The 27,806-nt window shown below is 38.7% G+C and overlaps 1 protein-coding gene across 1 annotated transcript in view; it reads left to right on the top strand.

The window, feature by feature from the left end:
* Positions 1-27,806, top strand: part of thoc2 (THO complex 2) — a 139,666-nt gene that overhangs the window by 59,498 nt on the left and 52,362 nt on the right. The window contains exons 22-27 of the mRNA XM_028815451.2: positions 620-784; positions 2,265-2,540; positions 18,494-18,635; positions 19,175-19,332; positions 26,961-27,089; positions 27,625-27,756. Coding sequence (XP_028671284.1) covers positions 620-784; positions 2,265-2,540; positions 18,494-18,635; positions 19,175-19,332; positions 26,961-27,089; positions 27,625-27,756 — 1,002 coding nt within the window. The remainder of the gene's footprint in view (positions 1-619; positions 785-2,264; positions 2,541-18,493; positions 18,636-19,174; positions 19,333-26,960; positions 27,090-27,624; positions 27,757-27,806) is intronic.

Below are 27,806 nucleotides of genomic sequence, written 5' to 3'. Positions count from 1 at the left end.
ACTTCAGACGAATTTAAAAAATGTTTCGAACAATGGAACAAACGGTTAGATAAGTGTATTTCCGCCAATGGAGAGTACTTTGAAGGAGACTAATTGTAGTTTGTACAGAAAATTAAATTAAACACGTTTTAAAAATATTTCCGGTTATTTTTGGGTTCCCCCTCGTATATATAATTTTTTTTTTTTTTTTTACCAATGCATAGTCTTGCACTTTTGAAAAAACCAATACTGTTTTCCACTTACATATCTTCATGAAGTTCTTGATATCAATCACAAGTACACTCCCTGAAAATGAGGTTCCTGTACAGTGTTGCCGAGTTCGCGCTCTGTGAGTGAGTGATGACCTCAGAAGTAGAACAGCTGCTGCTTTGGCTCAAGGGGAGTGCATGCTGGGAGATGACTCAGGAAGTGCTTGTAGGTTTTTATCTTTTGGCTAAGTTGAGAGCATCTAGGAGTTCTCCAGGAGGAGTTTAATAATTTACCATAGATAGAGTTGTCTGGTGGCAGTTCAGGAATCATCTGCAGAAGCAGAATGAAGGCAATAATTAAATATGAAACAGAAGACCTTTAAGGATACTTTGATCTTGCGCTAAAGTATACTTGTTTCTTTCTCCTAAAGTGCCACGACACTCTGGTGCAGTTTGGTGGATTTTTGGCTTCTAATCTCAGCACAGAAGATTACATTAAGCGTGTACCCTCTGTAGATGTCCTTTGCAAAGAGTTTCACACACCTCATGATGCAGCTTTCTTCCTCTCTCGGCCTATGTATGCACATCAAATACTGGTAAGTCCTCCACCTTCAATGTATGCAGGTTATCGTTTTGTGTTTGCTTTGGAATATAATTCTTTTAGCACAGACTTTAGCCACAATGAAGATTTAAAGGTTTTCACAAAACCATGTAATTTTAGTATGCTTTAAAACCTTTTGATAATAATTTTTAATGTTATTGATTTCCATACTAATTGGATTAATGGTGTAGTCTTTTTTATCAGTTACAACTTTCTGAATTGAAGATGATTCCTTATTTTTCCTCCGAATAGTCTTAATTAGTTGGAGCTTGAATTCTGCAGTGTGTAAATACCAAAAGTAAACAAAGTGGGAAGTCAGTGTGTAGGTGGGTACAAAATTACATTAGATAGAGGGGGCAAAGAGTTATGGTGAGGAGAACTTTTCCCATCACCTAATTCTAACAAAAAAAAAAAAAAAAAAGTTTTGTCCATCATGGATCAGTTCTGGGCTGCTGCTCCTCGATTTCATGTGGACGTGGAAAAGGAGTGGATTTTTACAGCATGAGCACTGTGAGATAGAGTGGTGGAATTAAGGTGCATCCAAGAACTGATTCAACCACTATAGGGAGTCTCCCCATTCAACCCATAACTTAACCCCATGATTCCTCCTATACCATCTGGCAGCATCTTGCATACCATATTGGTTGAAAAACGCCGCGCTATCCAGGAACTATATTGATCTACTTTTATACAATAGTTGAACATTCTGATTAAGTTTTATTTAAACACTATGGGAGCCAAATTATTTAGTTTTTAAAATTTGAATTGATTTTTTATGTGTTTTTGTTGCTTTGTTTTGGTTTTAAACAAACGTGCTTAAGTGGCACATATGACAGTTCAAACTGTTTCTTTGCACATGGTTATGTGGAGAGAGGATAGGGGATTGTAAAAGCAGAAAGTATGTCATTGCCTTTACAGAAAAATATGAAAAAAAAAAAATTCACTAGTAAAATAAACAGGGATAACTTGCTTTTCTTTGTTTTAGATAACTTTATAGAATGAATTATATTCAATTCAAATTTATAATTAGGAGTACAATTAAAATGTAAAAATAAAAGATAATAATCCTGTGTAAGAGAAGCTGTGATAACATTTACATTTTTTTTTATTTATAATTTTGTTAAAATACATCAATTAAAATGCTTGCCCTGTAATATTATTCTGATCTGTTCTTTGGTCATGTTTCCACTTCACTGTGTCGGTCTTTGTTATAACAGTTTTTCCATTTGCTTTGTTACAGAATTTTTGTTATGACATCTTCATTTTCTGTCTAGCCACAAATTAATGAGTGACAAATAAATTAAATTTAATCTTAATCTAACAAGATCCTAAAATCACAGCTTACTTGTGTTTTAAATTTTATGTTACTTTTCACTAGTGAAGCAGTGTTTTACCTTTTAAATGTATAATAGAGCATGTTTATTTTAACTTCACATTACTTTTCCCTGATTTATTTTTTATTTATTTATTTTTAGTCAAAATATGATGAGCTGAAAAAGATTGAAAAGGGAAACCGGCAGCAGCAGAAGGTTCAAAAATACATCACAGCATGTGAGTGTGTGATGAGTCCAGTCCATGAAGCAGTCGTTTCACTGCATCCACCCAAAGTCTGGGATGATATCAGTCCCCAGTTCTACTCCACCTTCTGGTCACTTACTATGTACGATCTTGCTGTGCCACAAAATGCCTATGACAGGGAGGTCAACAAACTTAAGGCTCAGATGAAAGCTATTGAAGAAAGTTTAGAAATGGTGAGCAATTTTTACTTATTATAGATTATAATCAAATGTCATGTCCTTTACACGTTTTATAACTTTGTGATGACAAGTGTGGTTTTCTATGCTGGGCCCATAGCATCTCTTGAGGAGAGGCCCACCGAATGAGCAAACTAATTAAGAAAGCAGGCTCAGATACATTATGCAGTCTTGACCCTCTGAAGTTAGTAAAAGTGAGAATGAAGACAAAACTGATATCCATTATGAATAATGCTACATATCCACTCTTGACGCAGAATCATTGAGTACTTTTTAGGTGACATTCAACAGAAATGTGTCAAAAACACTACTGGAGATTTTTTTTTTTGTTTTACCTATTGCAATACACCTTTATAGTGCCTCATTGCGACTACTCCTTTATTTTTAGCAAGTCATAAGATTTTTTTTTTCTTCTGTTTTATCATTGCTGTGTGTGTTTCAAGGTGGTGGTGGTTCTTATAATATTTCTCGAGCTTTAGTCAAAAGCTTTATTTCCCCTTGGGTCAGATAAAGTTCAATTTCCATCAATCTCTTCATCCCTCCTTCAGACTTGTCACAAGTGATCCCATGTCCTTGTTTATTTATGAAGTCTTGTCTGAAGCCCAAACAGTGTTTTCAGTTGCAGGAGCAGAACTGGAAACAGCTGTTCATTAGGACTGCAACAATTTTAATGTAACTGAAACACCAACGTCAATCAAGAGTACAGTATGCTGGTTTAAAGGGTGTTTAATCTTGATATCTAGACACATAGACTGGTGGTATATCTGTGATCCTGAATTTGAGGTAAATTGCAGAAAAAGTAGTTTGTCAAATTTAGTTCCATTTATATTACTGTTAAATCGCCTATACCTTGTGAGCATGTTGTCTGCTGACGTATATTCTTGAATGGTTTCTGCATTGAATATAGGAAGAAAGCCCTTCAGAGCTGAATACATTAAAAATGCAAAACTTTCAGCTGGTTTGAAACTGGAAGCCATTGCACAGTATTCAGAACTACAGTTGTTATTGACATATTAATTTTAGTTAAGATTCTTGTGTGAATTGCTTGAATAAAAAATGCATTACAGTAACCTCGGTGTCTGGTATAATGGTAATTCATTTTAAATTTCCAGTTTATTTAGCAGGAGAAATGGGAGTCTAGAGCATTAACATTAGAAATCGTACACAGAGCAGTATCAAAGATAGCTTCTAAGTTAAAGTTGAAGTCTGCAAAATTAAAGCTTAAATAAGCTGGATAGCATCGTACTATACTTTTAATTATATACATCCTGCAGTAGAACTTTGGCTCTCTAATCCTCCTTAAATCTTTGGTTGAAAACTCATGTAATGTTTCATTTGAGATGCAGCAAGGGAAAGGTCTGTAATTGTCAAACATTTATCACAATAACTGGGTTGGAAGCCAATCTTAAAATTTTCAAATAGATTGTAGGTGTTCTTTTATCATAAGATTGCTGATGCAAGATTCCAGTTGTACTAATTCAGAAAGAAAGTGCATATCTGAAATTAATTAACGTTTTATTACAGTGGAGGATTGATAAATAATATTCATTGTATCTTTTTATTAGAAGACCAAATTACAAAAAGTAAAGCATAGTACAGTTTAAGATGCAGTCAGTGTAGTATTACAGGTCTTGTGCTCCAAAAACATCTATCAGACTTAACACTCAACTTTTGGCTCCTGTCCAATTCAGAGTGCTATTTGAAAAGAGAGTGCATTCTGAAGGGACACTCCATACATATTAAAACTGCAAAAACAGTTTAGTAGAGACCCTGTACACTTTGTCTTAATGAATTGTATCCAAAATGTTAAAATTTGAAGCATTTCCTCTATAAAGAGCATTGTATTTGTCCAGTTTAAGGTAATGTTTCACTTTCCCATTGAGTTATGGAGGTGATTTATGGTTCTTCCGTTTAAATTATTGTTTGAGCAGTGTAGTGTTGGATATCATGGTAGACTTTTAATGTTGTCTTATCTGGTACTACTCCAAATATTGCAGTTAAACGATTGGTAGTAATTTTCAACTTAAGGTTATCTGCAATAGATGTCAATGTTTTAATCCAAAATTGTGTTGAGCATTTCCAAAACATTTCACCACATTGTATTAATTTGTTATTTTTGTTGTGAACAAAATACATAACCATAATACATTTAGTTTTAATATAAATACTGGCCTTTTAGGAGGAACTACTGCATTTAATATTTGTTTCAGATAAAAATCAACTTTATTTCCATGTGTATGATATTCTTGCTTGACTCCTCAAAACAGTTGACGAAACTAAAATACATACATATAGTATGTGCAATATATTTCTTGTGCTTCACTGTTAAGCAATGTTACCAACTTTTCACATATTTAAATTATAGACGTTAAGCTTCTGTGTTTAACAAATAATAATGATCATTTTAGAACACTAGTGAGAGACTTAGTTATTGGAATATATGTAAGTGACCTGTGGGTTGGGTGATATTCAGTTTTCAAAATTGAAGATAAATCTTTTTAAAATTAATATGATATTGTTTATACTTGGAATAAGCATCACTTTTAATTTAACTGCATTTTATAATTTTGCCACATGGTGGCGATATATGCACTGGAGTTGGCTGTATGCATTGTCACCTGCAGCAGCCTGTTAAAAATACTCCAAAATTTGAAAAATTTAAGAAAAAGCATTATTTTGTAATAGTGTGGTCATTCGTTTATAAACATGGAAGTTTCATAGACATCTTACCAGAAAATGTTAATTAAAACTTGGAAGTTTTAATTAAATAAGATCACATAAATAAGTAGAAGACATTAAGTTACTACCACAACAGAAATACTACTGTCAAATTAGAAACGTAAAAGAACTTTGAGAAGTCTAGCCTTCATACTGTGGCTTTTTTTTTTTTCTTAATATATAAAAAGCTAGATGAGATGGTGAAAAAAAAGTTTTTAGGTAAAAACTGTCTGACCAGAATTTCTGATGATTCATTCACCAAACTATGCATTCTTAGCCAAGAAAACAAACATGTTGACTTTCTCTGGTTTCAAAAGGGAACATTGAGGAGTAACAATGTGCCCTGCTGTACTGAAAACCCGTTTAGACTGTACGCTAGTTGCACAAATGTACAGATACTTTCATGCTGATTTGGCCGTCAGGGGGAATTGTCTTTCATTGTTTCACCACCAAATAAGGGGGTCCTGTTTGCCATAAATTAGATTCTTCTGCATAGTTTCTCTTTTCGGCTGCTCTACTTTGTATTGTTAGTAATGCCCATGATGAAACGGGTTCCTTTACTTTTCCAAGCATACTGGCAGGAGATTTTTTTTTTTTTTTTCGATGTTGACGTTGGTTCACGTTTGCCTTCATTTCCGACTCTGATCGACACCGACTGTATTGACAGAGCAGTCAACTCCTGCTGTATTTTATCCTGTGTCTGTAGAAGTTTGTTGTGGTTGCCATGGTAATACGGATCCAAAAAGGTGGCAATGCGAATCATTTCCTGTGTCTCATTGTTGTCATACATTGCATTAAATTTTTTGAGCACACCAGCTTTAATGTTTTGAGTTGGATCTCCCCCTCTTTGGCAACAAGAATGTCATTTTTAAGAAGCCTCAGTTTGGGTGCTGATAAAGAAACTGTAGCACAGTGTTTTCCTGATAAAACAATTCAGCAAAGGGCTTTAGAGCAGCATTCATTGACTCTAATATGGTAATATCTTGCCATGTAAGAGCAGATGCCCACCTGTCATCCACTAAAACACGCCTGATTGTTAGTACCTGACACAAAATAGGCTCCAACATCTTTTTTTTTCGAGCCCTAGTTAGTCACACGGTCCTATGAAGAAGACACAAAGACTCTAGATTAATATTGTGATTTACATCAAGAGTAGGCCAGTCTGTTAAACAATCATGGTTTTGCCCTCTTAAAAAATAAACAACTGATTCAGCCATCAGATTGTGGAGATAAATATTTTATCACATATACTGTATAAAAGCTCATCTTGTGTGTGTATATGTGTGTGTATAGATATAGATATATATATAGATATATATATATATATCTATATATATATATATATATATATATATATATAGATAGATAGATATATAGATAGATAGATAGATAGATAGATAGATATATAGATATAGATATATATAGATATATATACACACATATACACACACACACACACAGTGAGAAACATAAGTATTTGAACACCCTGCGATTTTGCAAGTTCTCCCACTTACAAATCATGGAGGCGTCTGACATTCACATTGTAGATGCATTCCCACTGTGAGAGACGGAATGTAAAAAAAAAAAAAATTCAGGAAATCACATTGTATGATTTGTACAGAATTTATTTGTATTGCACTGCTGCACATAAGTATTTGAACACCTGAGAAAATCAGTGTTAATATTTGGTACAGAAGCCTTTGTTTGCAATTACAGAGGTCAGACGTTTCCTGTAGTTCTTTACCAGGTCTGCACACACTGCAACAGGGATTTTGGCCCACTCCTCCACACAGATCTCCTCTAGATGTGTCAGGTTTCGGGGCTGGCGCTGAGCAACACGGAGTTTCAGCTCCCTCCAAAGATTTTCGATTGGATTTAGGTCTGGAGACTGGCTAGGCCACTCCAGAACCTTGAGATGCTTCTTACGGGGCCACTCCTTGGTTATCCTGGCTGTGTGCTTCGGGTCATTGTCATGTTGGAAGACCTAGCGACGACCCATCTTCAGTGCTCTGACTGAGGGAAGGAGGTTGTTGCTCAAAATCTCACAATACATGGCCCCATTCATCCTCTCCTTAATACAGTGCAGTCGTCCTGTCCCCTTCGCAGAAAAGCACCCCCAAAGCATGATGTTTCCACCCCCATGCTTCACAGTAGGGATGGTGTTCTTGGGATGCAACTCCTCCTTCTTTTTCCTCCAAACATGGCGAGTGAAGTTTAGACCAAAAAGTTCTATTTTGGTCTCATCTGACCACATGACTTTCTCCCATGCCTCCTCTGGATCATCCAGATGGTTATTGGCAAACTTCACACGAGCCTGGACATGTGATGACTTGAGCAGGGGAACCTTCCGTGCAATGCGTGATTTGAAACCATGACGGCATAGTGTTCTACCGACAGTGACCTTTGAAACTGTGGTCCCAGCTCTCTTCATGTCATTGACCAGCTCCTCCTATGTAGTTCTGCGCTGATTCCTCACCTTTCTTATCATCTGTGATACCCCACGAGGTGAGATCTTGCATGGAGCCCCAGTCCGAAGGAGACTGACAGTCGTCTTTAGCCTCTTCCATTTTCTGACAATTGCTCCAACAGTTGATCTATTTTCACCAAGCTGCTTGGCAATTGCCCTGTAGCCCTTTCCAGCCTTGTGGAGGTCCACAATTTTGTCTCTGGTGTCTTGACAGCTCTGTGGTCTTGCCCATGGTAGTAGTTGGAGTCTGACTGACTGTGGGGTGGACAGGTTTCTTTAAAGAGCTCAGACAGGTGCTACTAATTAAGATTACTAAGTGGAGTAGAGGTGGACTTCTTAAAGGCAGAGTAATAGGTCTTTGAGAGACAGAATTCTTGCTAATTGCCAGGTGTTCAAATACTTATGTGCAGCAGTGCAATACAAATAAATTCTGTACAAATCATACAATGTGATTTCCTGAATTTTCTTTTACATTCTGTCTCTCACAGTGGGAATGCACCTACAATGTGAATTTCAGACCCCTCCATGATTTCTAAGTGGAAGAACTTGCAAAATCGCAGGGTGTTCAAATACTTATGTTCCTCACTGTATAGTCTTTATATATAATCTTCATTTGGATCTTGATCTTTGTTTGTCCGCGAATTCCACGCATGCATAGACCACCTTCCAGTTTAGTATGTTGTTGTTACTCACGGATGTCAACAATGTGCCGGAATAACGAAAGGGGTGGTGGACGGTGTTACACTGGTTAGCTCCTGAGGCCTGGTTAGAGAATGAGATTGCCGAAGATAAAAGGTATGTGCCTACGTAACATATGAATGAAAGACAGACAGTGGGTAAAATGAATGACAACGTAACAGCACGTTCCGGAAATTATTATTGTTACCTTGTAGCCGGCGAGTGCTGCTCGTCTCATAGTTGTACTGTGGCTTGCTCACATGTCAGTGAAGTGATCCCTATTTATGCTTTAAAGAGCCTGGATACCTATGTGTCCCCCTTTTATAACCATTGATCCGTGTATATTGCCTTACTCTTTGGATTGCCACAAAGCAACCTGCGAGATTGGAGAAAGGTTGAGAAGAGATCGCGAGAGGAAACGACAGCGTCGTGAAAATGACACGGACTGTGAACGGAGAGAAGCAGAAATGCTCCTACACCACCACATAATTACTATTCGGACAGTGATTCCGATTAGGCCATTCCTATCAAATCAATGTCTAAGGGTTTTCTTTTATAATTTTGTTTCCCTTATAAAAAATCATAATGCTGTGCGACGAAGGGCCCAGTTCACGACTGGCAGCCGCATTTAAACAGGGAGCCCTTCACAGACAACTTTAACACGCGCAACGTAGTTGGGCGCACATGGCTAGTATATAATATAATGTATTAGTGCTGGGCGGTATACCGGTTCATACTGAAAACCGTTTTTTATTTTTTTTATGATATGGATTTTTCTTATACCGCAACACCGGTTTAAATTGCCTAAACGACGTTCGGAATGTGGCGCAGCGGGAAACTGTTCAAGTGGGGACCTTTTTCACTGCTACACCGCTAAACACAGATTTGTTGCACTAGGGCTCTTTGTCACTGCGACAACACCAAATAGTGGGCGGTAGCATAGGTATGCCGCGCGGTGAAAATGGACAGAGAGCATTCCCGAAACTGAACTAAAAGTAAAGTTGAACATGATGAACAGAAGAACTTTTGCCGAAAAAAAGGAATCACGTCCGTCGTTTGGAGGTACTTTAGTTTTAAAAGGTCAGATGTGTAAATACTGTTTCTATACTACTGGATAATACTGCAAGCCAAGTTGTACTTGTTTTATTTGTTTTCAATACAGTGTAATGTACCTGGGTGCTGTGTAATAGTGTGACGACATGTTGACTTTAATCTTGACGCTTATGACGAGAATAAAGTCGACATGTTGATTTTATTCTCAACATTTCTACTTTATTCTCACCATTTATGTCAAGATTAAAGTCGACATGTTGACTTTATTCTCGTACTTTGTCATTAAAGTAGAACATCGTAAACTAAACTTCATCGTAAAATGAATATTTAATTTACTGGATTTTCTCAAACCACGTCATAAGTTATATAGCACATTAAATGCTTTAAGTGTTCCCCGAGCTTCTTAAACTGACTTCCTCTTGCACTAAGAGGAGGCCCCGGCAGCGATCACCGCATAGAATACATTCACTTCATGATATTCCTGCTGTCTGAACATTTAGAATGCTAAGATAAATACTTGATATAATTTTCATGGTGAAATGCATTAAAGCATGTATTAATCATGTGGGGGCACCGCGGCGTGGAGGTTGCACTGCTGCCTTGCAGCAAGGGTGTCTCGGGTGTACCCTGCCTTGCATTTGCATGTTTTTGTGGTGGGTTTACTTCAGTTTCCTTTCAAAGTCACGTAGAATGTGGGGTGTTGTTATGCTATATTGACCCTGCTAATGTATGTTTTGCTCGTATTCACCCTGCGATGTGCTGGCGACTCGTTCAGGGATGGGAGCCACCCTGAATAGATGGCATAATTAAACATGTATAACGAAGATATTTTTAAAGTTCTGAACACTCCGTGGGCTAAGTTTATAACTAGTTTTAATTTCACAAAGACGTTTATCGTGTGGTGATTGGTTATATGGAGAAAGAAATATGAAAGATAGGAATTGGGGTTTTGGTACGTCAGATAGAGACAGCATGCGTGGAATAAAGAAAGCTTGCTCAGAAGAACATCCATTGAATTCTGTGTTAGTGTTTCCGACCACCAGATCACAAACCCAACATTTACACAGTATTTAAGTTAAACCTGTGCAATAGCCATTCATACATCCAGTTTTTTGGAGCCTCATCACACCTGCCATAAAGTTCTCTACACTGAACATACACCTGGGGACCCCTTACTGCGAGGGAGCAGCACTACCGCCTCACTACCATGCATGTTTAATACCTGCTTTAATGCATTTCATCATAAAAATGATATCAAGTATTTATCTTAGCATTCTAAATTTTCAGAGAGCAGGAATATCATGAAGTGAATGGATTCTGTGCGGTGATCGCTATCTCCTCTTAGTGCGGGAGAAGTCAGTTTAAGAAGCGTAGTGATTAACAACTGGGTCGGGGAACACTTAACACAAAGCATTTAATGTGCTACATTAACTTATGATGGGGTTTGAGAAAATCTAGTAAATTAAACAATGATTTTAGGATGTTTTAGTTTATGACATTCTACTTTAATTATAAAGTAAACTATGAGAATAAAGTGGAAATGTCGACTTTATTCTCGACGTATAGTTTGATTTTTTCTTCCCCGTGTCCGTATTTTTTTCTTCACCTTGGCCCTAATACGATTCTGTAGCACTATACCACAAATAGCACTATAAATGCAAGTTTTAGTTTTATTATTTATGCATATGGCTTAGCTTGAAGCAAGGTCCATATTAATGCAGTTTGCCTAAATGATGGTTCAGTTGGTAAAGATGTCATCACCAAGATTGCACTTTTTATTTTATTTTATTTTAATTTGGTGAATACTGTGTAATGCACCTGGGCTTGAAGCCTTGAAGTAATAGTGCAACTATCAGTAATAATACTATTATTTATTTTATTGTTATTATTTATTAGTTTAAATATTATGCAGTTTAATGATGGTAAAGTTGTTTAAAAAGTCACTTTAACGTGTCAGTGGACAGAGATGGTTAACATTAACAGAAAGTGTAGTTGTTTTACAAAAAATATTTACTATTTATTCCTTTTCTAAGACATGTTCAGTGCAATACAACTTTTGACAAGCACTTCTGGATATTTTACTAAGTCTAAATGCCTCTTTGAATGGTTGAAAATATGTTGTCAAAATTATAGTTTAAGTTTTTGCAAAATTTGTTCAATAAAAAGGTTCTATATTTTGACTGCATCTGTCATGCAATGTGATTCCTTCTCTTCATTAGTGCCACCCCCTTGAAAACTATCACTTTATGGGGCCATGCAAACCTGTATTAATACTTGTGCGCACATTAAAATGTTTTTTTGTACAATGCACTTGACAGTGGAATAGGTTATTCTTAGCCAGTAACTGCAGTGGAAAATGTGGTTAACATCCACTCATGCATGGGAAAAAAATACCGTTGAATACTGTGAAACCGGGATAATTTAGAAAAATACCGTGATATAGAATTTTGGTCATACCGCCCACCCCTAATATATATATATATATATATATATATATATATATATATATATATATATATATATATATATATATATATATATATATATACAGTGGAACCTTGGTTTACGAGTGTATTGCAAGACAAGCAAAAAATTTTAATAAATTTTGACTTGATAAACGAGCGAGGTCTTGCAGTACGAGTAGTATGTATACTCTTTGTCTGCTGAGCGTCATGTGATCACAACTGAGCTGATGGTTCTTCTCTCTCTCGCTGCGGGATTGTGGGCAATCGTCTCCTATTCTCCGTCTGAGTCGGCGTGCCTCACTCATAGTAAACATCCGTACGAGCGTATACTGTTTACTACAGCATTAGCATTGTGTGACTGTGTGCGCGCGTGCGCTTGTGTGTGTATGTGTGTGTGCTCGCTCGCGTGCGCATGTGTGCTCTGACGTGCAAGTCCCCGTCTTGCACACTAAGACACAAAGCTGAGTCTCAGTACTTTAGCAACACCAGCTTTATTCAGCTTGAAACAGACACAGCAGTCAGGCAGGGCCCTGCGCATTTATAATGTTCCTTGTTCCTTGTATCACCCATCGACGGAAGGCACTTATAGCATGTCCGCGATCTTTTCAGATTCACTTTTACAGCGAACTGCTACAGCGCTGGGAGACTGCGATTGCTTTGGGACGCTCTTCCGCGTGTCGTCCCGTTGGGTGGAATCCCTCAAGAGTTTAGAAACTCGCTCACACCAGCCATGATTCTTTTCAAAGGTATTATTATATATTATATATCCATATTACTAACCGAGAATGGTAAACCGGATGGCATGGACGCAGGTACACGGTGATGGGACCATGAGACGTACTGCATAGGCGCGTACAGCGCACGTCTCATACACCGCAAGCAAAGTTGTATCCACCGCGCACAGAGTCACAGCCCAAAAACGAAAGAGCTCAATTGACGTGAATGAGAAATGAAGCAACAACGCGCCCATAGATAACGACTACCGACACGGCCACATAAAAAAGAGGATTCTGCGCTGCAGCCCAGATTCAAACGGAAGAGGCTACGGAGGCCCCACAGGTCCACAAAGAGTACGGAAGGCGCGGGAAAGTACGAAAGGCAAAGGCGCCTACACAGCATAGTGAAATCCGACATAGTACGGAAGGCGCAAGCGTCACCGCCATATTGTGAGTGGCACTACTGCGGAGTGAAGGCGCAGGCGTCACCACCATATTGTGAGTGGCACTACTGCGGAGTGAAGTTAGGAATAATGTGCTGCTTGGGATTATACAAACCGCTGAACGCTTTACACCAAATTCAAACACAATACAGCTCAACGATATAAGCACGAGCCCACCTGGATAAGATCAATGTACGCAGGCGACCTATAACGCGCGTCTGAGACTGCGGAAGCAAAGCAGGCACGGGTTCAAAACGAACGAGCTCGACTGACAGATATACAAACACGAGCCCACCTGGATAAAATCAATGAAGGCAGGCGCCTACAACACGCGTCTGAAGTGCCGCGGGCAAAGCGGGCACGGCTCCAAAATGAACGAGCTCGACTAATGTATTTCGGGATACCCAACACCGGGCGGAGCCCCCTTGTAATTAATATATATATATATATATATATATATATATATATATATATATATATATATATATATATATATGTGTGTGTGTGTGTGACAGTAGGGGGTGCTGTCGCACCTCCAAACCCGCAGACAACACGCCTAAACACGCAATAATTTTAGTAATAAAATTAATAATTATAATAATGTGCACAAAGCACCTCCACAATAGTCAGTAATAATGCAATAATTCACCAATAATCAATCCTTCACTCCACCCAGCAGCTCTGTCTCACTTCCTCCCAACTCCGGCTCAGTCTGCTGGGTTTCCCACAGTCCTTTAAATAGTCCTTGACCCGGAAGTGCTTCTGTCCTTCGGTCCATGTGATGCCATAGCACTTCCAGGTCAGATGAAATATTTATTCATAGAGAGAGAGAAGCAGATCATAGAACGTTACGTAGATAACCACACACACAATCAGATTGTGTTTCAGACTACGAATGCTATGAATGTAATTACTCCGATCTCCAGGCTGTCAAATAAATGAACCACATGCCGTGGCGCAACATAAAGGGGCTTCGCCTCTGACGCTGATGTCCGAGATTCGATACCCGCAAGGTGGTTTAGTGGAGAGTGTACGCCTGATGAGCCCAAATAAGGGCGAAACACGTGACGTGTACTCTTTGAGTTATTTGACAGTAATCTATGTAACATATATACCGTATTTTTTGCACCATAAGACGCACCTGACCATTAGACGCACCTAGGTTTAGAGGAGGAAAACAAGAAAAAAAAATATTCTGAACCAAATGGTGCACTAATATGTTTAATAAAATATAGCAGAATAATATTTCAACCATGTAAATTCAACAGCGGTATTAAGAAACATCATCACTGTCATTAACAAATAAGGAGAGACTTTAAGGTTCAAGCATTCTTCTAGTTTTATGGAAACCCCAAGAACTCCTCATCGCTAGTGTCAGAATTTATTAAGCTCAGTTGCTCACAATCACTTTGCAGCATCACGTACCTATCATCACGCGACATAACCTGTCCAAAGCCACCAGGGGACAAAGCACGTTTGGACCAATGCTCCCTGAAGTTATATCGCCAGTCTAGTCCCATCTATATTTGTAATGCCACAAAGCCCTTCATCTCGTGTTTTGTTGCGGGTTTCCAGTTTGAAAAATGAGAATGCGGTGCAAGCACAGCCCTCGATTCAAAAAATTGCTCTGCATACCTGTTTGTCTCGTCTGACAGTAGCTGAAAGGCAGCTTCAGGAAAGAACAGCCTGAAGTAGTCCAGCGGCTGGTAATCTGTCGAGTCCAGAGTCCAACTCAGTGATAATGCGCTTCGCTCCCTCATGAGATGTAGACGCTATCTTGCCTTTGTTTATATTTGTTTAGATTTCGCAACTCACGCACACGCAAGGATTAGATGCCGAGTCAATGAGTCTAACATTCCTCCAAGCACAGAGGGAATGCCTGTAACGTAACAGTGAGTTTTGTCGCCCTCTAGCCCTGGATGTCGACTTTTGTCGGGTATTACACATCATGGTCTGTGATGCAATATTCGCACCATAAGACGCACAGACATTTCCAACCTTCTTTTGGGGAAAAAAAAGTGCGTCTTATGGTGCGAAAAATACGGTATGTATATTTTTTTTTTTTTTACAAAAGTAACAGCTTTATTGCCCCTTATTGGGCGTGAAATACAGAACTTCACAAACTCTAATGTTGCTGATTTATCGGTGAACCATAACTATTTTAAAAAACACTAAAAACAATAATGAGCTATTTATGAAGCTTCTATTGTTAAGGCTATGGGAGCTGACTTATCTTTCTTTCCTTTCTCACACAAGTTTGTCCCTGTTACTCCACCAAAACTTAACAACATGACAATTTCCAGCTTGGCAGTCTTTTCTCTTTATTAAACTCCACCACCCAAAGTGCTCAAAGCAGCTGTAATTTACATATTTATGTCACATCCTGACTCAGAAGGTACATCATTTACTTAGTGTTTTTTCTTTTACTCCCTGTTGCCCCTTAAATTAAATTACCAACTGCTTACCATAATGACTGACTTCTCTGGCAGTCCATGTTCAACTTGAGCGGTCTGAAGATCTTTCCTATTTTGGCAGCTATGTAAAAGCACACTTATGATGTTTCAACACACAACAAGAGCATGGTCCATATGACTTTTAAAGTTGACTACATTTAGAGAGCTTGTCTCTGCAACATTAAGATTATGGAGAAAACAATTCAGCCAAGGCCAGCCCAGCTGTGTCACAGCTACAGTTATATTTGCTGCATTATCTGTTGTAATGCAGGCTGTTTCATTAAGCGTATACAGTGGTGTGAAAAACTATTTGCCCCCTTCCTGATTTCTTATTCTTTTGCATGTTTGTCACACAAAATGTTTCTGATCATCAAACACATTTAACCATTAGTCAAGTATAACACAAGTAAACACAAAATGCAGTTTTTAAATGATGGTTTTTATTATTTAGGGAGAAAAAAAATCCAAACCTACATGGCCCGGTGTGCAAAAGTAATTGCCCCCTTGTTAAAAAATAACCTAACTGTGGTGTATCACACCTGAGTTCAATTTCCGTAGCCACCCCCAGGCCTGATTACTGCCACACCTGTTTCAATCAAGAAATCACTTAAATAGGAGCTGCCTGACACAGAGAAGTAGACCAAAAGCACCTCAAAAGCTAGACATCATGCCAAGATCCAGAGAAATTCAGGAACAAATGAGAACAGAAGTAATTGAGATCTATCAGTCTGGTAAAGGTTATAAAGCCATTTCTAAAGCTTTGGGACTCCAGCGAACCACAGTGAGAGCCATTATCCACAAATGGCAAAAACATGGAACAGTGGTGAACCTTCCCAGGAGTGGCCGGCTGACCAAAATTACCCCAAGAGCGCAGAGACGACTCATCCGAGAGGTCACAAAAGACCCCAGGACAACGTCTAAAGAACTGCAGGCCTCACTTGCCTCAATTAAGGTCAGTGTTCACGACTCCACCATAAGAAAGAGACTGGGCAAAAACGGCCTGCATGGCAGATTTCCAAGACGCAAACCACTGTTAAGCAAAAAGAACATTAGGGCTCGTCTCAATTTTGCTAAGAAACATCTCAATGATTGCCAAGACTTTTGGGAAAATACCTTGTGGACTGATGAGACAAAAGTTGAACTTTTTGGAAGGCAAATGTCCCGTTACATCTGGCGTAAAAGGAACACAGCATTTCAGAAAAAGAACATCATACCAACAGTAAAATATGGTGGTGGTAGTGTGATGGTCTGGGGTTGTTTTGCTGCTTCAGGATCTGGAAGGCTTGCTGTGATAGATGGAACCATGAATTCTACTGTCTACCAAAAAATCCTGAAGGAGAATGTCCGGCCATCTGTTCGTCAACTCAAGCTGAAGCGATCTTGGGTGCTGCAACAGGACAATGACCCAAAACACACCAGCAAATCCACCTCTGAATGGCTGAAGAAAAACAAAATGAAGACTTTGGAGTGGCCTAGTCAAAGTCCTGACCTGAATCCAATTGAGATGCTATGGCATGACCTTAAAAAGGCGGTTCATGCTAGAAAACCCTCAAATAAAGCTGAATTACAACAATTTTGCAAAGATGAGTGGGCCAAAATTCCTCCAGAGCGCTGTAAAAGACTCATTGCAAGTTATCGCAAACGCTTGATTGCAGTTATTGCTGCTAAGGGTGGCCCAACCAGTTATTAGGTTCAGGGGGCAATTACTTTTTCACACAGGGCCATGTAGGTTTGGATTTTTTTTTCTCCCTAAATTATAAAAACCACCATTTACAAACTGCATTTTGTGTTTACTTGTGTTATATTTGACTAATGGTTAAATGTGTTTGATGATCAGAAACATTTTGTGTGACAAACATGCAAAAGAATAAGAAATCAGGAAGGGGGCAAATAGTTTTTCACACCACTGTATATTCATTAAGCATAGTGTGCAATCCATCAGCCAGGCTCTTTGCAGTTTCCCGTTTTCGGGGGGGGGAATGGGGACGGCGTTGACATTGTTTGGAGACACTTTGACTGAAGTTTCCAATCAGGGTCTATGAATTAAGCACTGATCGACATGTATGGCTCCATATTCACAACAGACTATGACTGTTGTTAGGGAAACAAAATCCACCTTCCTGATTGCTGCTTTCACCTCTGACCGAACTTCATTGTAATAAGAACAGCGTTTTGCATTTCGTGATTGCGTTTGTGCATTCTTTCCACCGTAAACTCTCACATTTGTATTTGGTGCTTTTTGCAAATGATCCGATAATAGTTGGTTATACCTGGGTGTGAGTTTTAGATTGCTCACATGAAACCTCCAAACTTGATGGCGTTAAACTCAGTGCCGGATTGTGTTGCCAGCTTTTGTTATGTCTTTTCAACAAGTGACTTTGTTTAAATCTGCCGGCTCTCCTTTTTCGACAGGGTTAAAACCAAAAAACTGCCAAATAGCAGCACTAGTTTTCTTTTTTGCAACTAAACCAGCCATCTTTAAGTAGTTGACTAGTGATTGCAATTTCAAAGTTACTGTGTTCACCTTGCCTAAATTTGGACATTATCCACATTTTTTTAATCATTGTCTCAAAGCAAAAATATTGTGCGTCACAACTGGAAATATCGCAACAATAATATTGCCCCCAAACCTAGTGGAAGTATTAAGCCTTTTTTAAATATAATAATTTTTGTGCTTTAATTGTGGTTATTCTTTTATTGTTCATATTATGGTTATTTGTCAAGCTGAATATAATCTTGGTTTACAAATTATTTTCCCTTTTCTCTGGAGGTAGAGCACAGAAAAATACAGTGTTCCTCTGGTGTCACCATTTATAATTTTAAATTAAATAAATTCATTTATTTTTACTACCATCATATGCATTAATAACAGCAAAAACTCCATTTTAATGAGCAATTTAAAATTTAAAAACATACATTTTGTTTAATGTTTTATTTTTGTTTTGTTAATTGTTTAGCCACCAAATAAAAAAAAGAAGGAAAAGGAGCGTTGCACAGCCCTACAGGATAAGCTACTGGAGGAAGAAAAGAAGCAGTTGGAGCATGTCCAGCGAGTTCTGCACAGACTTAAACTGGAGAAGGACAACTGGCTTTTAGCAAGTAAGACCAGTAATTACTATATGACTATAAATGTCCACCTGGGAAAAATATATGCATTTGTATATAAGGGTATTCTCTTGTTTAAAAGTACATGACCACATTTCAGCCAGTAGCTTGTAGCATCTACGTTAAAGGCAGTAACTTCATAGTTGACTCCTATAACCAATTAGCAGTCTCTGACACTTGTCTGGTGGGATTTTTTTCCCATTCTTATTTATAAAACTTTACTGGCATTGTGAGATTTAAAGCATATTTTGCATAAACTGCTTTCTTTGGATCCTGATCAGGTCCATTTGAAAAATAATTATACTTCAAATGGGAAAAAACAAATTCTGATCAAATATTGCATCTTTTGGTTTTAAAAATTGCCAAAAGCAATCCCAAATTATATAATGGGTTCAAAGCATTACTATGTATGAAAGTAGCATTAATTTAATTCTTTCGTGTTCAGTGTCAAATTCATTGTAATGTAATTCGTAATATTAAAAGGGTTATAGTTTGTCTGCTTCACTCTATAATGCACATCTTGTTTTCCACAGAATCCACAAAGAATGAAACAATAACAAAGTTCTTGCAACTCTGTATTTTTCCACGCTGTATCTTCTCTGCCATTGATGCTGTATACTGTGCACGCTTTGTTGAACTGGTCCACCAACAGAAAACTCCAAATTTTTGCACACTGCTATGTTATGACAGGGTAAGTCTAAAATGTTCGTTTGTATGAGTTGATGTTAATAATCATAGAGAAGAGTAGATGTTGTGTTTATAAAATATATGATGATACATTATAATCTACTGTATATTTACTTAAGTATATAGTATCATTACATGCATGTAGCTACAGGAGTCTAGCCACTGGAAGTAATTAAGTTTTAACATGAATTTATGAAGGTCATTTTTAAATGTTATAAATATAATGTATACTTAAGATTATTCGCTATGATAAATTGATTTACATGTTAGTATAATGATTAGTGCTGCGGCCTCACAAACCAAGCATCTAATCATATGCTGAGTTGTCTGTTTAGCTTTCTGATGTTCTGTCTGTGTCTACATCACATTTCTTCCCATATTTCCAAAGACATATATAAGTTATGCTAATTGGCATCCCTATATTAACTTGCTGTGAATAAGCATGCATATGTAATTGTATATGTGATGGAGTGGTTCCTGCTTTATATCTGACTAGCCAACCCGCGGCGTAACATACGCCACATAATTAAGTATTGATGGGTGAACACTTGCTGAACGACAGTTGTCCAAATGGGGTGGGTTTGTGGATACAACTGTGAGTGAATCAAAAGATGGACCTCTGGAGAGAGCAACATACAATTGTCCATGACTGAAAGCGGGATCGTCTGTGACGATGGAGGCCACGCTGGTGAAAGTTACTTCGTCGGTAGGGATAAGTTTCAGCACTTGTTCATTAAAGTGTAGCGAGTCTTCGTTGTTGACGCTTAATATAGCTTGCGTACTGAGTTGTTCCGGAGTCACAGTTGAGAAACACTTTTTTAATGTCTTTTAAGCACAGGGAAAAAAATTAACATGTGAAACATCCGTAATGTAATAAGCCACCAAGAAAAGTAACATTGCAACAATGCACGCTACGATCCGATCGCTGTAAACAGAAGTGAAAACAAAATCGTGGCCGGTGCATTCTTTAACTGCCTTGTAGCGCAATGGTAGTGCTGCTGTTTTGCAGTAAGGAGACTGTGGAAGATTTTGGGTTCGCTTCCCGGTTTCTCCCTGTGTGGATAGCGCTTTGAATACTGAAAACACCGGTATATCAATGTAATGAAGTATTATTATTCTTATGTGTCCAGCGCTCTCTCTCGTGCACCTGTATGTGTGTGTGTGTCGCTCACTCTCTCGCTCGCTGCACGTGTTCCTGCAGGCATACCAGTAAGTGAATGAAAAGATGGAACTCTGGAGAGAGCAACATACAACTGTCCGTGACTGAAAACTGGTTTTGGCACATACATTCACATCTTTTCGAAAGTTTGGCCCTGTGCCTTATTAATTGACATTGCAAAGGCAAATCTAACTGGAAATTGTCTTTGCTGAGATGCACACGCAGGCTCTCTCTCAGCAGCACAGGAGCCTTCCCAGCCCCCACACCCCCTTCTCCCCCCCTCTCAGCCGCACGCAAGCTCCGTCCCCCTCTATCTCTGAGAAGCACGGGAGCCCTCTCTCTCTGTAACAAGCACAGGGGGAAAAAGAGGAACATTTGAACAAATCCGAACTTTATGTAAAAGCCAACCAAGATAGTAACATTGCAGGAATTCACCATTTTTAATCAGGCGACAGTAGTGGAGTCAGGCACAGAGAAGGTCAGCTGCTGAGAAAGCTTCTCGACTGTTGCAGGGCGGTGAAGCAGGTGAGACGCTAATGAAAAAGAGGCACAGGGCTTATTGGTTTTTAAAGACTGCTTCCTTCATTGTGTTTTAACCTCAGTTTTAAAGGATTGCGCGGCTCTCTCTCTCGCGCTGCCTGTGTGTGCGCGGCTCTCTCTCTCGCGCTGCCTGTGTGTGCCTCTGTCTCTGTCTGGCGCTGCCTCTGTGTGAACCAAGGTTCCACTGAGGTTGACTAATGAAAAGTCAACGTGGCTCAGAGCTGCATGTGGACTGTGGCACAGACAAACAAAAATGACGGCATGTTTTCCGAGGCGTCGCATCCGAGTTGGTGGGCGTGGCTCTGCGAGTTGTCGTCGTATCCAATGGTCTTAGAGTTGGTGGGCGTGTCTCCTTCCTGCGTGCGCCATGGGTGTCTTACTTGTCGGCGGCTTAGTGAATCCACGCCCCTTCCGGCGTGCTTTCCATGGGTGGCTACTTGTCTTCCAGCTTAGTGAATTATATATATAGATGCTGATGAGGTAGGTTCCACACCTCTAAGACCCTGACTTGGATTAAGTAGGTTTAAGAAAGTCTTTGTCTAATATAATAAATGCTACAATAATGAATTCCTTTGTAAATATTTGTTTGTGCCTATATGCTTGAAATCCCTGTTTTATGTAACTAGTTTTAATCAAACTTTAAGGAACATATTTGAAATTAATCCAGGCTTAATATAATACTTGAATTGCAGTTTAGTATTCACCCTTTATCAAAAAAGTAAAAAAGTAACACGAGGAAAAAAAAAAACAAAACAAAACTATTGTTCCAAAATGACACTAAACCTGCTGGAAGTAAGTATTTAGTGCTGGTGGTGATAAAAAACTTAAGTGCATTATACAAGTGTTGGCATCACATAAGCAGTTTTTCTGTGGAAAAATTCCAGCAGATAGATATTTTATAAAATGATCGTACATCCATCCATCCATCCATCCATTTTCCAACCCGCTGAATCCAAACACAGGGTCACGGGGGTCTGCTGGAGCCAATCCCAGCCAACACAGGGCACAAGGCAGGAACCAATCCCGGGCAGGGTGCCAACCCACTGCAGGACACACACACACACACACCCACACTAGGGCCAATTTAGAATCGCCAGTCCACCTAACCTGCATGTCTTTGGACTGTGGGAGGAAACCGGAGCGCCCGGAGGAAACCCACGCAGACACAGGTAGAACATGCAAACTCCACGCAGGGAGGACCCGGGAAGCGAACCCAGGTCCCCAGGTCTCCCAACTGCGAGGCAGCAGCGCTACCCACTGCGCCACCGTGCCGCCCATGATCGTACATTAGTGGCCAAAAGTTCTGGCAATGACACAAATGTTGTATTTTGCAAAATTTGCGGCTTCAGTTTGTGTTGGCAATTCACGTTGTTTTCTGACTGTTTGGGACATCTGGAAAATCAATTGTCCAGAGAAGGAAAAGGTGAACGCTACCATGAGTCCTATGTTGTGTCAACAGTGAAGCACCATGAGACAATTCAGGTGTGGGGTTACATCTTATCCAAGGAAGTGGGTCCAGTCACAGTTCTGCCTAAAAACAGTTCCATAAATAAAGATTGGTATCAAAATGTCCTCCAAGAAAGACAATCTGGTGGTGATCTCTGTATTTTCCAGCATGTTGGAGCACTAAGTCACAAGGTAAAAGTGATATTGAACTGGCTCAGAAATCATAACACTGAAAGTTTGGACTTGTGGCCAGGAAACTCCCTGGATCTTAATCCCATTGAAAAGCTGTGGTCGGTTCTCAAAAATTCTATGGAGAAACAGAAGCCCAAAATTTTTGTGATCAATTCCAAGCACTACGCTGTAAATACTGACTCTCTACATAAATTTGATGTATTTTCCAATAAAACCCTTTGAAACTTAAGAAATGTGTATAATTGTTCAGCAGTACACCATAGAAACATTAAAAAAAATCTGAAAATGCTGAAGCAGCAACATTTCCAAAACATAGCATTTGTGTCACTGGCCAATACTGTGCAGAGAATTACGAGATCTGTTTGATGTACCTTTGTGGAGTTAAGTTGCCCCGATACCTTACAGGCGGGAACAGTTATCTGCCTGGTGCCTCACACTATAATGCCAACTACTTTGGCATTTAATGATTAGCAGTGTCTCGTATATTGACTAGGAAATCATTCCTTTATAACAGGAGATTTTTTATTCTAGGAAGTTGTTCTTTGGTGTAGTGCTTACCTAGTGGGCAAGTGTGATGTTTTTGGAGAGACACCATAGGTTCCACATCTGTGCGAGGCAGGTGAGCCTGCTGTTGTGAGGGGCATGACTTTGGCTGTAAGTGCACAGCGAGTATGTTTTTGAGAGGGTGCATATGTGGAAGGCATACCAAAGGATTTGGTAATATTTTGATTGTAGAGGTAATGGCATGTCCAAATTAGAGTGTTGACTGGGTGAGGTGATTGAGTTAGCCACAGGGTATGATAAAAGAGCTGTAGCGTAAGTGACACAGAAGACAAAAAAGGAGAGAATGAGAGGGAGGAAAAATTTTGAAATGCACTATGCACTCTTTCCATGGGAAAAGGGCAGAGGTACAGAAGGAGAAGACACATGGAGCTGGACAAATGGCGGTTGAATTGGCTGAGTGCTAGCGTAGGCAAGTGAACACAGGAGATGACTGTTACTGGCAGGAAGGTAAAGCAGTGATCTGCTATGCTGAACAATTAAAGAGCTGAGCAGACATGTGGGGGTCTCATAGCTGAAATGTGTGCCATGGGGAGTTCATAGGAGTTAAGAAACAGAGCAGTTGCTTTGTTGAATTTGCTGGGGAAGAGTGATTTTCGGCCATAAGAATTTCCAGATTTTTCATGTCGGCTTTGAGTGTTTCTCACTGATTGATGGGCCTATTGTTTTTAACCACTTAGTTATTTATCGTGTGATTTTTCTTAAGATTATTTATTCATGCACGTAATGCACTTTTGTACAAAAAAAAAAACTGCTTTTCACACGATTGAGAGGATTTGTTGGTACCCTTTTGCTGCCATCCATCCTCAGCCATGACTACAGATGACTACAGACAAGGAATAATGCCAAGTGCTGTTTTAATATGGCATCACAGTAGGATCACTATGGTTGCAAGTTTTGCCCCAGACAATCTCCACATTAGAAGCAGCTTCTGCTGTTAAGTTTTTTAATTGTATGCAAATGGGACCAACTTGTCTCATGAGCTATTGTCCTCATTGTTACATGGCAGCAGGTGAAGGAAATAACTAAAACCGTGAATTGCTCAATTTTAAGTGTTAAAGAGTCAGTAAAAGGTTGTGACTCTAAAGAGAACTAAAATATGACCAAAACAGTTTTACATGACAAGCGGTCATTAAAATAAACAAAAATGTTGGATAAACTAGCAGGCATTATGGCCCTCCACAAGCAGGAAAATTAACAGCCTCCTACAAAATTTTACATCAGGATGAAATCCCTTATGATGAATAGTATTTTATTTAATACTATAACTTTTTATTGTTCACAGACAGCACAGGCTTATAGTAGTAGATTGTTGGGTGCAAAAGCTTGCAAGCATTGTAGCTCGCCAATACAAATGCTGGAGACTCAAGTTGTCTTGGATACTAAACTTGTTACTCAAACATATTTGACATGTTGCATTGTCAGTAGAAGTATTCCAAGATTACTACAATTCCGTTCTGCTCAGTCATCACCCGTTTTAATGAGGGTGCAACCTTGTAATGACCACCATGAGGAAATCTAATCTTTTCCGTTGTAACTTTCATGCAAATTGGGTAAATGCTTTGTACTGCAGATATTTTTTATGACTGTGTTATAAGATCTGTATGGTATGCCACTTGTTTATGACAGGACTAGAACCGAAAACATGCTAAAGAATATCTGTATTGGAGCAACACCTAACTATTAAATGGCGTTTTTTTTCTTCAGTTTTGCTTTCCTTTAAGTTTACTAATTGCACCTGATTTTGGTTAAAGATGATCTTAACACACACATTCAGAATGGTCTCGCTGTAGTCTGTGTTTAAGTATTGACAACAATATGCTTATCCTGTCTAGCACATTTTTCTGTGCAAACATAAGATTTAGAATCTATGTACAATGCACCCAGAATGTATTCAGACCCCTTCACATTTTGCACATTATATTGCAGCCTTACATTTTTTTCCCTCATCAAGGAAAATTCAATACCCCAGAATGACAGCAAAAACGGGATTTTAGACATTTTTTGCAAATTTATTAAAAATAAAGTAAAACATCACTTTACCACAAATATTTGGATCCATTGAACAGTATTTAGTTTAAACAACTTTTGCAGTGATTGTGTAGCCTGGAGAGTTGAGTATGATGTGACAAGCTTTGCACACATGGGTTTGTGGATTTTTCTGTCGTTGTTCTCTGCACATCCTTTCAAGCTCTGTCAAATTGGATAGAGACCAATTGCAGACTGCTCTTTTTTTTTTTTTTTTTTTTTTTTTAGGTCTCTCCAGTGTTGTTTGATTGGGCTCAAGTCAAGACTTTGGCTGGCCCCATTCAGAGCCATTAACATTGTAGTCTCTAAGCCATTCCGGTGTTGTCTTACTTTGTGCTTAAGGTCATTGTCCTATCAAAAGGTGAACCGTCAGTCCACAGTAAGGACCAGAGTGACCTGGAACAGGTTTTTATTATTGATGTCTCTGTACTTCGCTCCGTTCAGTTTTTACTCAAATTTAACAATTCTCCCAGTTCCTGTCCACAGAAAAACAACCCCACAGCATGATGTAATGCTTCACCATTGGATTGGTATTGCACAAGTGATGAATGGTACCTTGTTTCCACCAGATATGACACTAAGAATTGAGGTCAGACAGTTTATTTTTGGTTTCATTAGACCAGAGTATATTGTTTTTCATAGTCCTGAGTCCTTTAGGTGCCTGTTTGGAAACTCCAAGTGGGCTTCCGTATATTTCTTACAAAAGGGAGGCTTCCATCTGGCCATTCTGCATAAAGCCCAGATCGTTAGAGTGTTGTAGTGCTGGTTATTTTTCTGGAAACTTCTCCAGTCTCCACACATTTTCTCTGCAGCACAGCCAGGATGACCGTTAGGTTCTTGGTCACCTCTCTTACCATGGCCCTTCTCCTTCTGATTGCTTATTTTGGCCAGACCATCAGCTCTAGAAAGTTATATTTGTTCTAAACTTTTCCCATATAAGAAATATGGAGACTCCTGTACTCTGGGAACCTTCAGTCATGCAGAAATTTTATAGCCTCCCTCAGATCTGCAACTCGACACAATCCTGTCTCTAAACTCAATAGGCAGTTTTTTTGACGTGTGGCCTGGTTTTTGGTCTGATTCACATTGTCAGCAGTGGTACCTTATGTAGACGGATGTGTGCTTCTCCTAATCACATGTAATCAGTTCAATTTACCAACATCTCAACAATGATCAGTCGAATATGAAGCACCTGAAGTAGTTTTGAGGTTTCACAGCAAACTGTTTAAATACTTGTGTCAATGTTATATTTCAGTTTTTTTTATTTTTAATACATTTGCACAATTTTCTAATATCCTATTTTTGCTTTATTACTCTGGGGTAGTGAGTGTTTCTTCATGAGGGGAAAAAATGTATTTAAACTATTTTAGCATGATACTGCAGCATAATAATGCGAAAAAATAACAGTCTGAATACTTTCTGGATGTACTGTATGTTTTTTGGTATTACAAATAATAATGTGTGAAACAATATTACTCTGTTTGGAATTTATTTTGAGGTTTTTGTTTCAGGGTGATATTATTCTTGACATAAGCACATATCTCTTGAAAAAAGAAAAGTAAAAGCAAAATAGCATTATGAAGCTGTTTGAATTAACAAGATATTGAATACAAATGCAATGATAGTTACTGTATTCAGTTAACAGTCCACCTTTGTTAAAGTGTCATTAAAATCATATATGTTTTTGTTTTCTATTCTGTTTTAAGGTGTTTTCAGATATTATTTACACAGTGGCAAGCTGCACAGAAAATGAGGCAAGACGATACGGGCGCTTCCTCTGCTGCATGCTAGAAACGGTCACTCGGTGGCATAGTGACAAGACCATTTATGAGAAGGTACCTGCAGATGATGTCTGTTACTCTCAGTAGTTGTTTTCATCCAAGGAGTTCAACTTTAACATTATAGTATAAAAACCTGAACTGGCTACCTGATTGTTATTGACCATTGCACAGACCTTGACACCTGCTAGTGCGTAATTGCTCTTGGAGTGGATTTCATACAGAAATGGTGCTGGATGTTAAATAAGAAACAATTAACTAACCATTTGTGTCCCTTTTAAACATGAATTTTTACAAGAAAAGCAAACCTGACATTGTATAAGATTACTGGTATCATAATATTTGGTTTAATATTTAAATCTTTTAGCAACTGACATGTTTATGCGGGTATATATGTGACTTTCTCTCAATTGCCATTAGTTTTCTGTTTGGTAATTATAAGAATATTTCGTCCTATCCTTTATTTATTTTAAATTGTTAATATTCCCTTCAGGAATTATAACTGTCATATAACCACAGTCGACTGAAATGATAATCAGTAGAGCAGGTGTTTTGATTTCAGAAACTTTTTTTTTTTTTTTTTTACTTTTAGGAATGTGGCAATTACCCTGGCTTTCTGACAATTTTGCGTGCTACTGGTTTTGATGGGGGAAACAAGGCAGACCAGCTGGATTATGAAAATTTTCGACATGTGGTGCACAAGTGGCATTACAAACTAACAAAAGTAGGTTCAAGTTTTATTGGATTTATGTAGGTTTTACCTCATTTGGGAAA

Source organism: Erpetoichthys calabaricus, chromosome 12 (genome assembly GCF_900747795.2).
Source record: "Erpetoichthys calabaricus chromosome 12, fErpCal1.3, whole genome shotgun sequence".
NCBI classification, from domain to species: Eukaryota; Metazoa; Chordata; class Cladistia; order Polypteriformes; family Polypteridae; genus Erpetoichthys; species Erpetoichthys calabaricus.
This window is presented reverse-complemented; position numbering and strand designations above follow the sequence as displayed.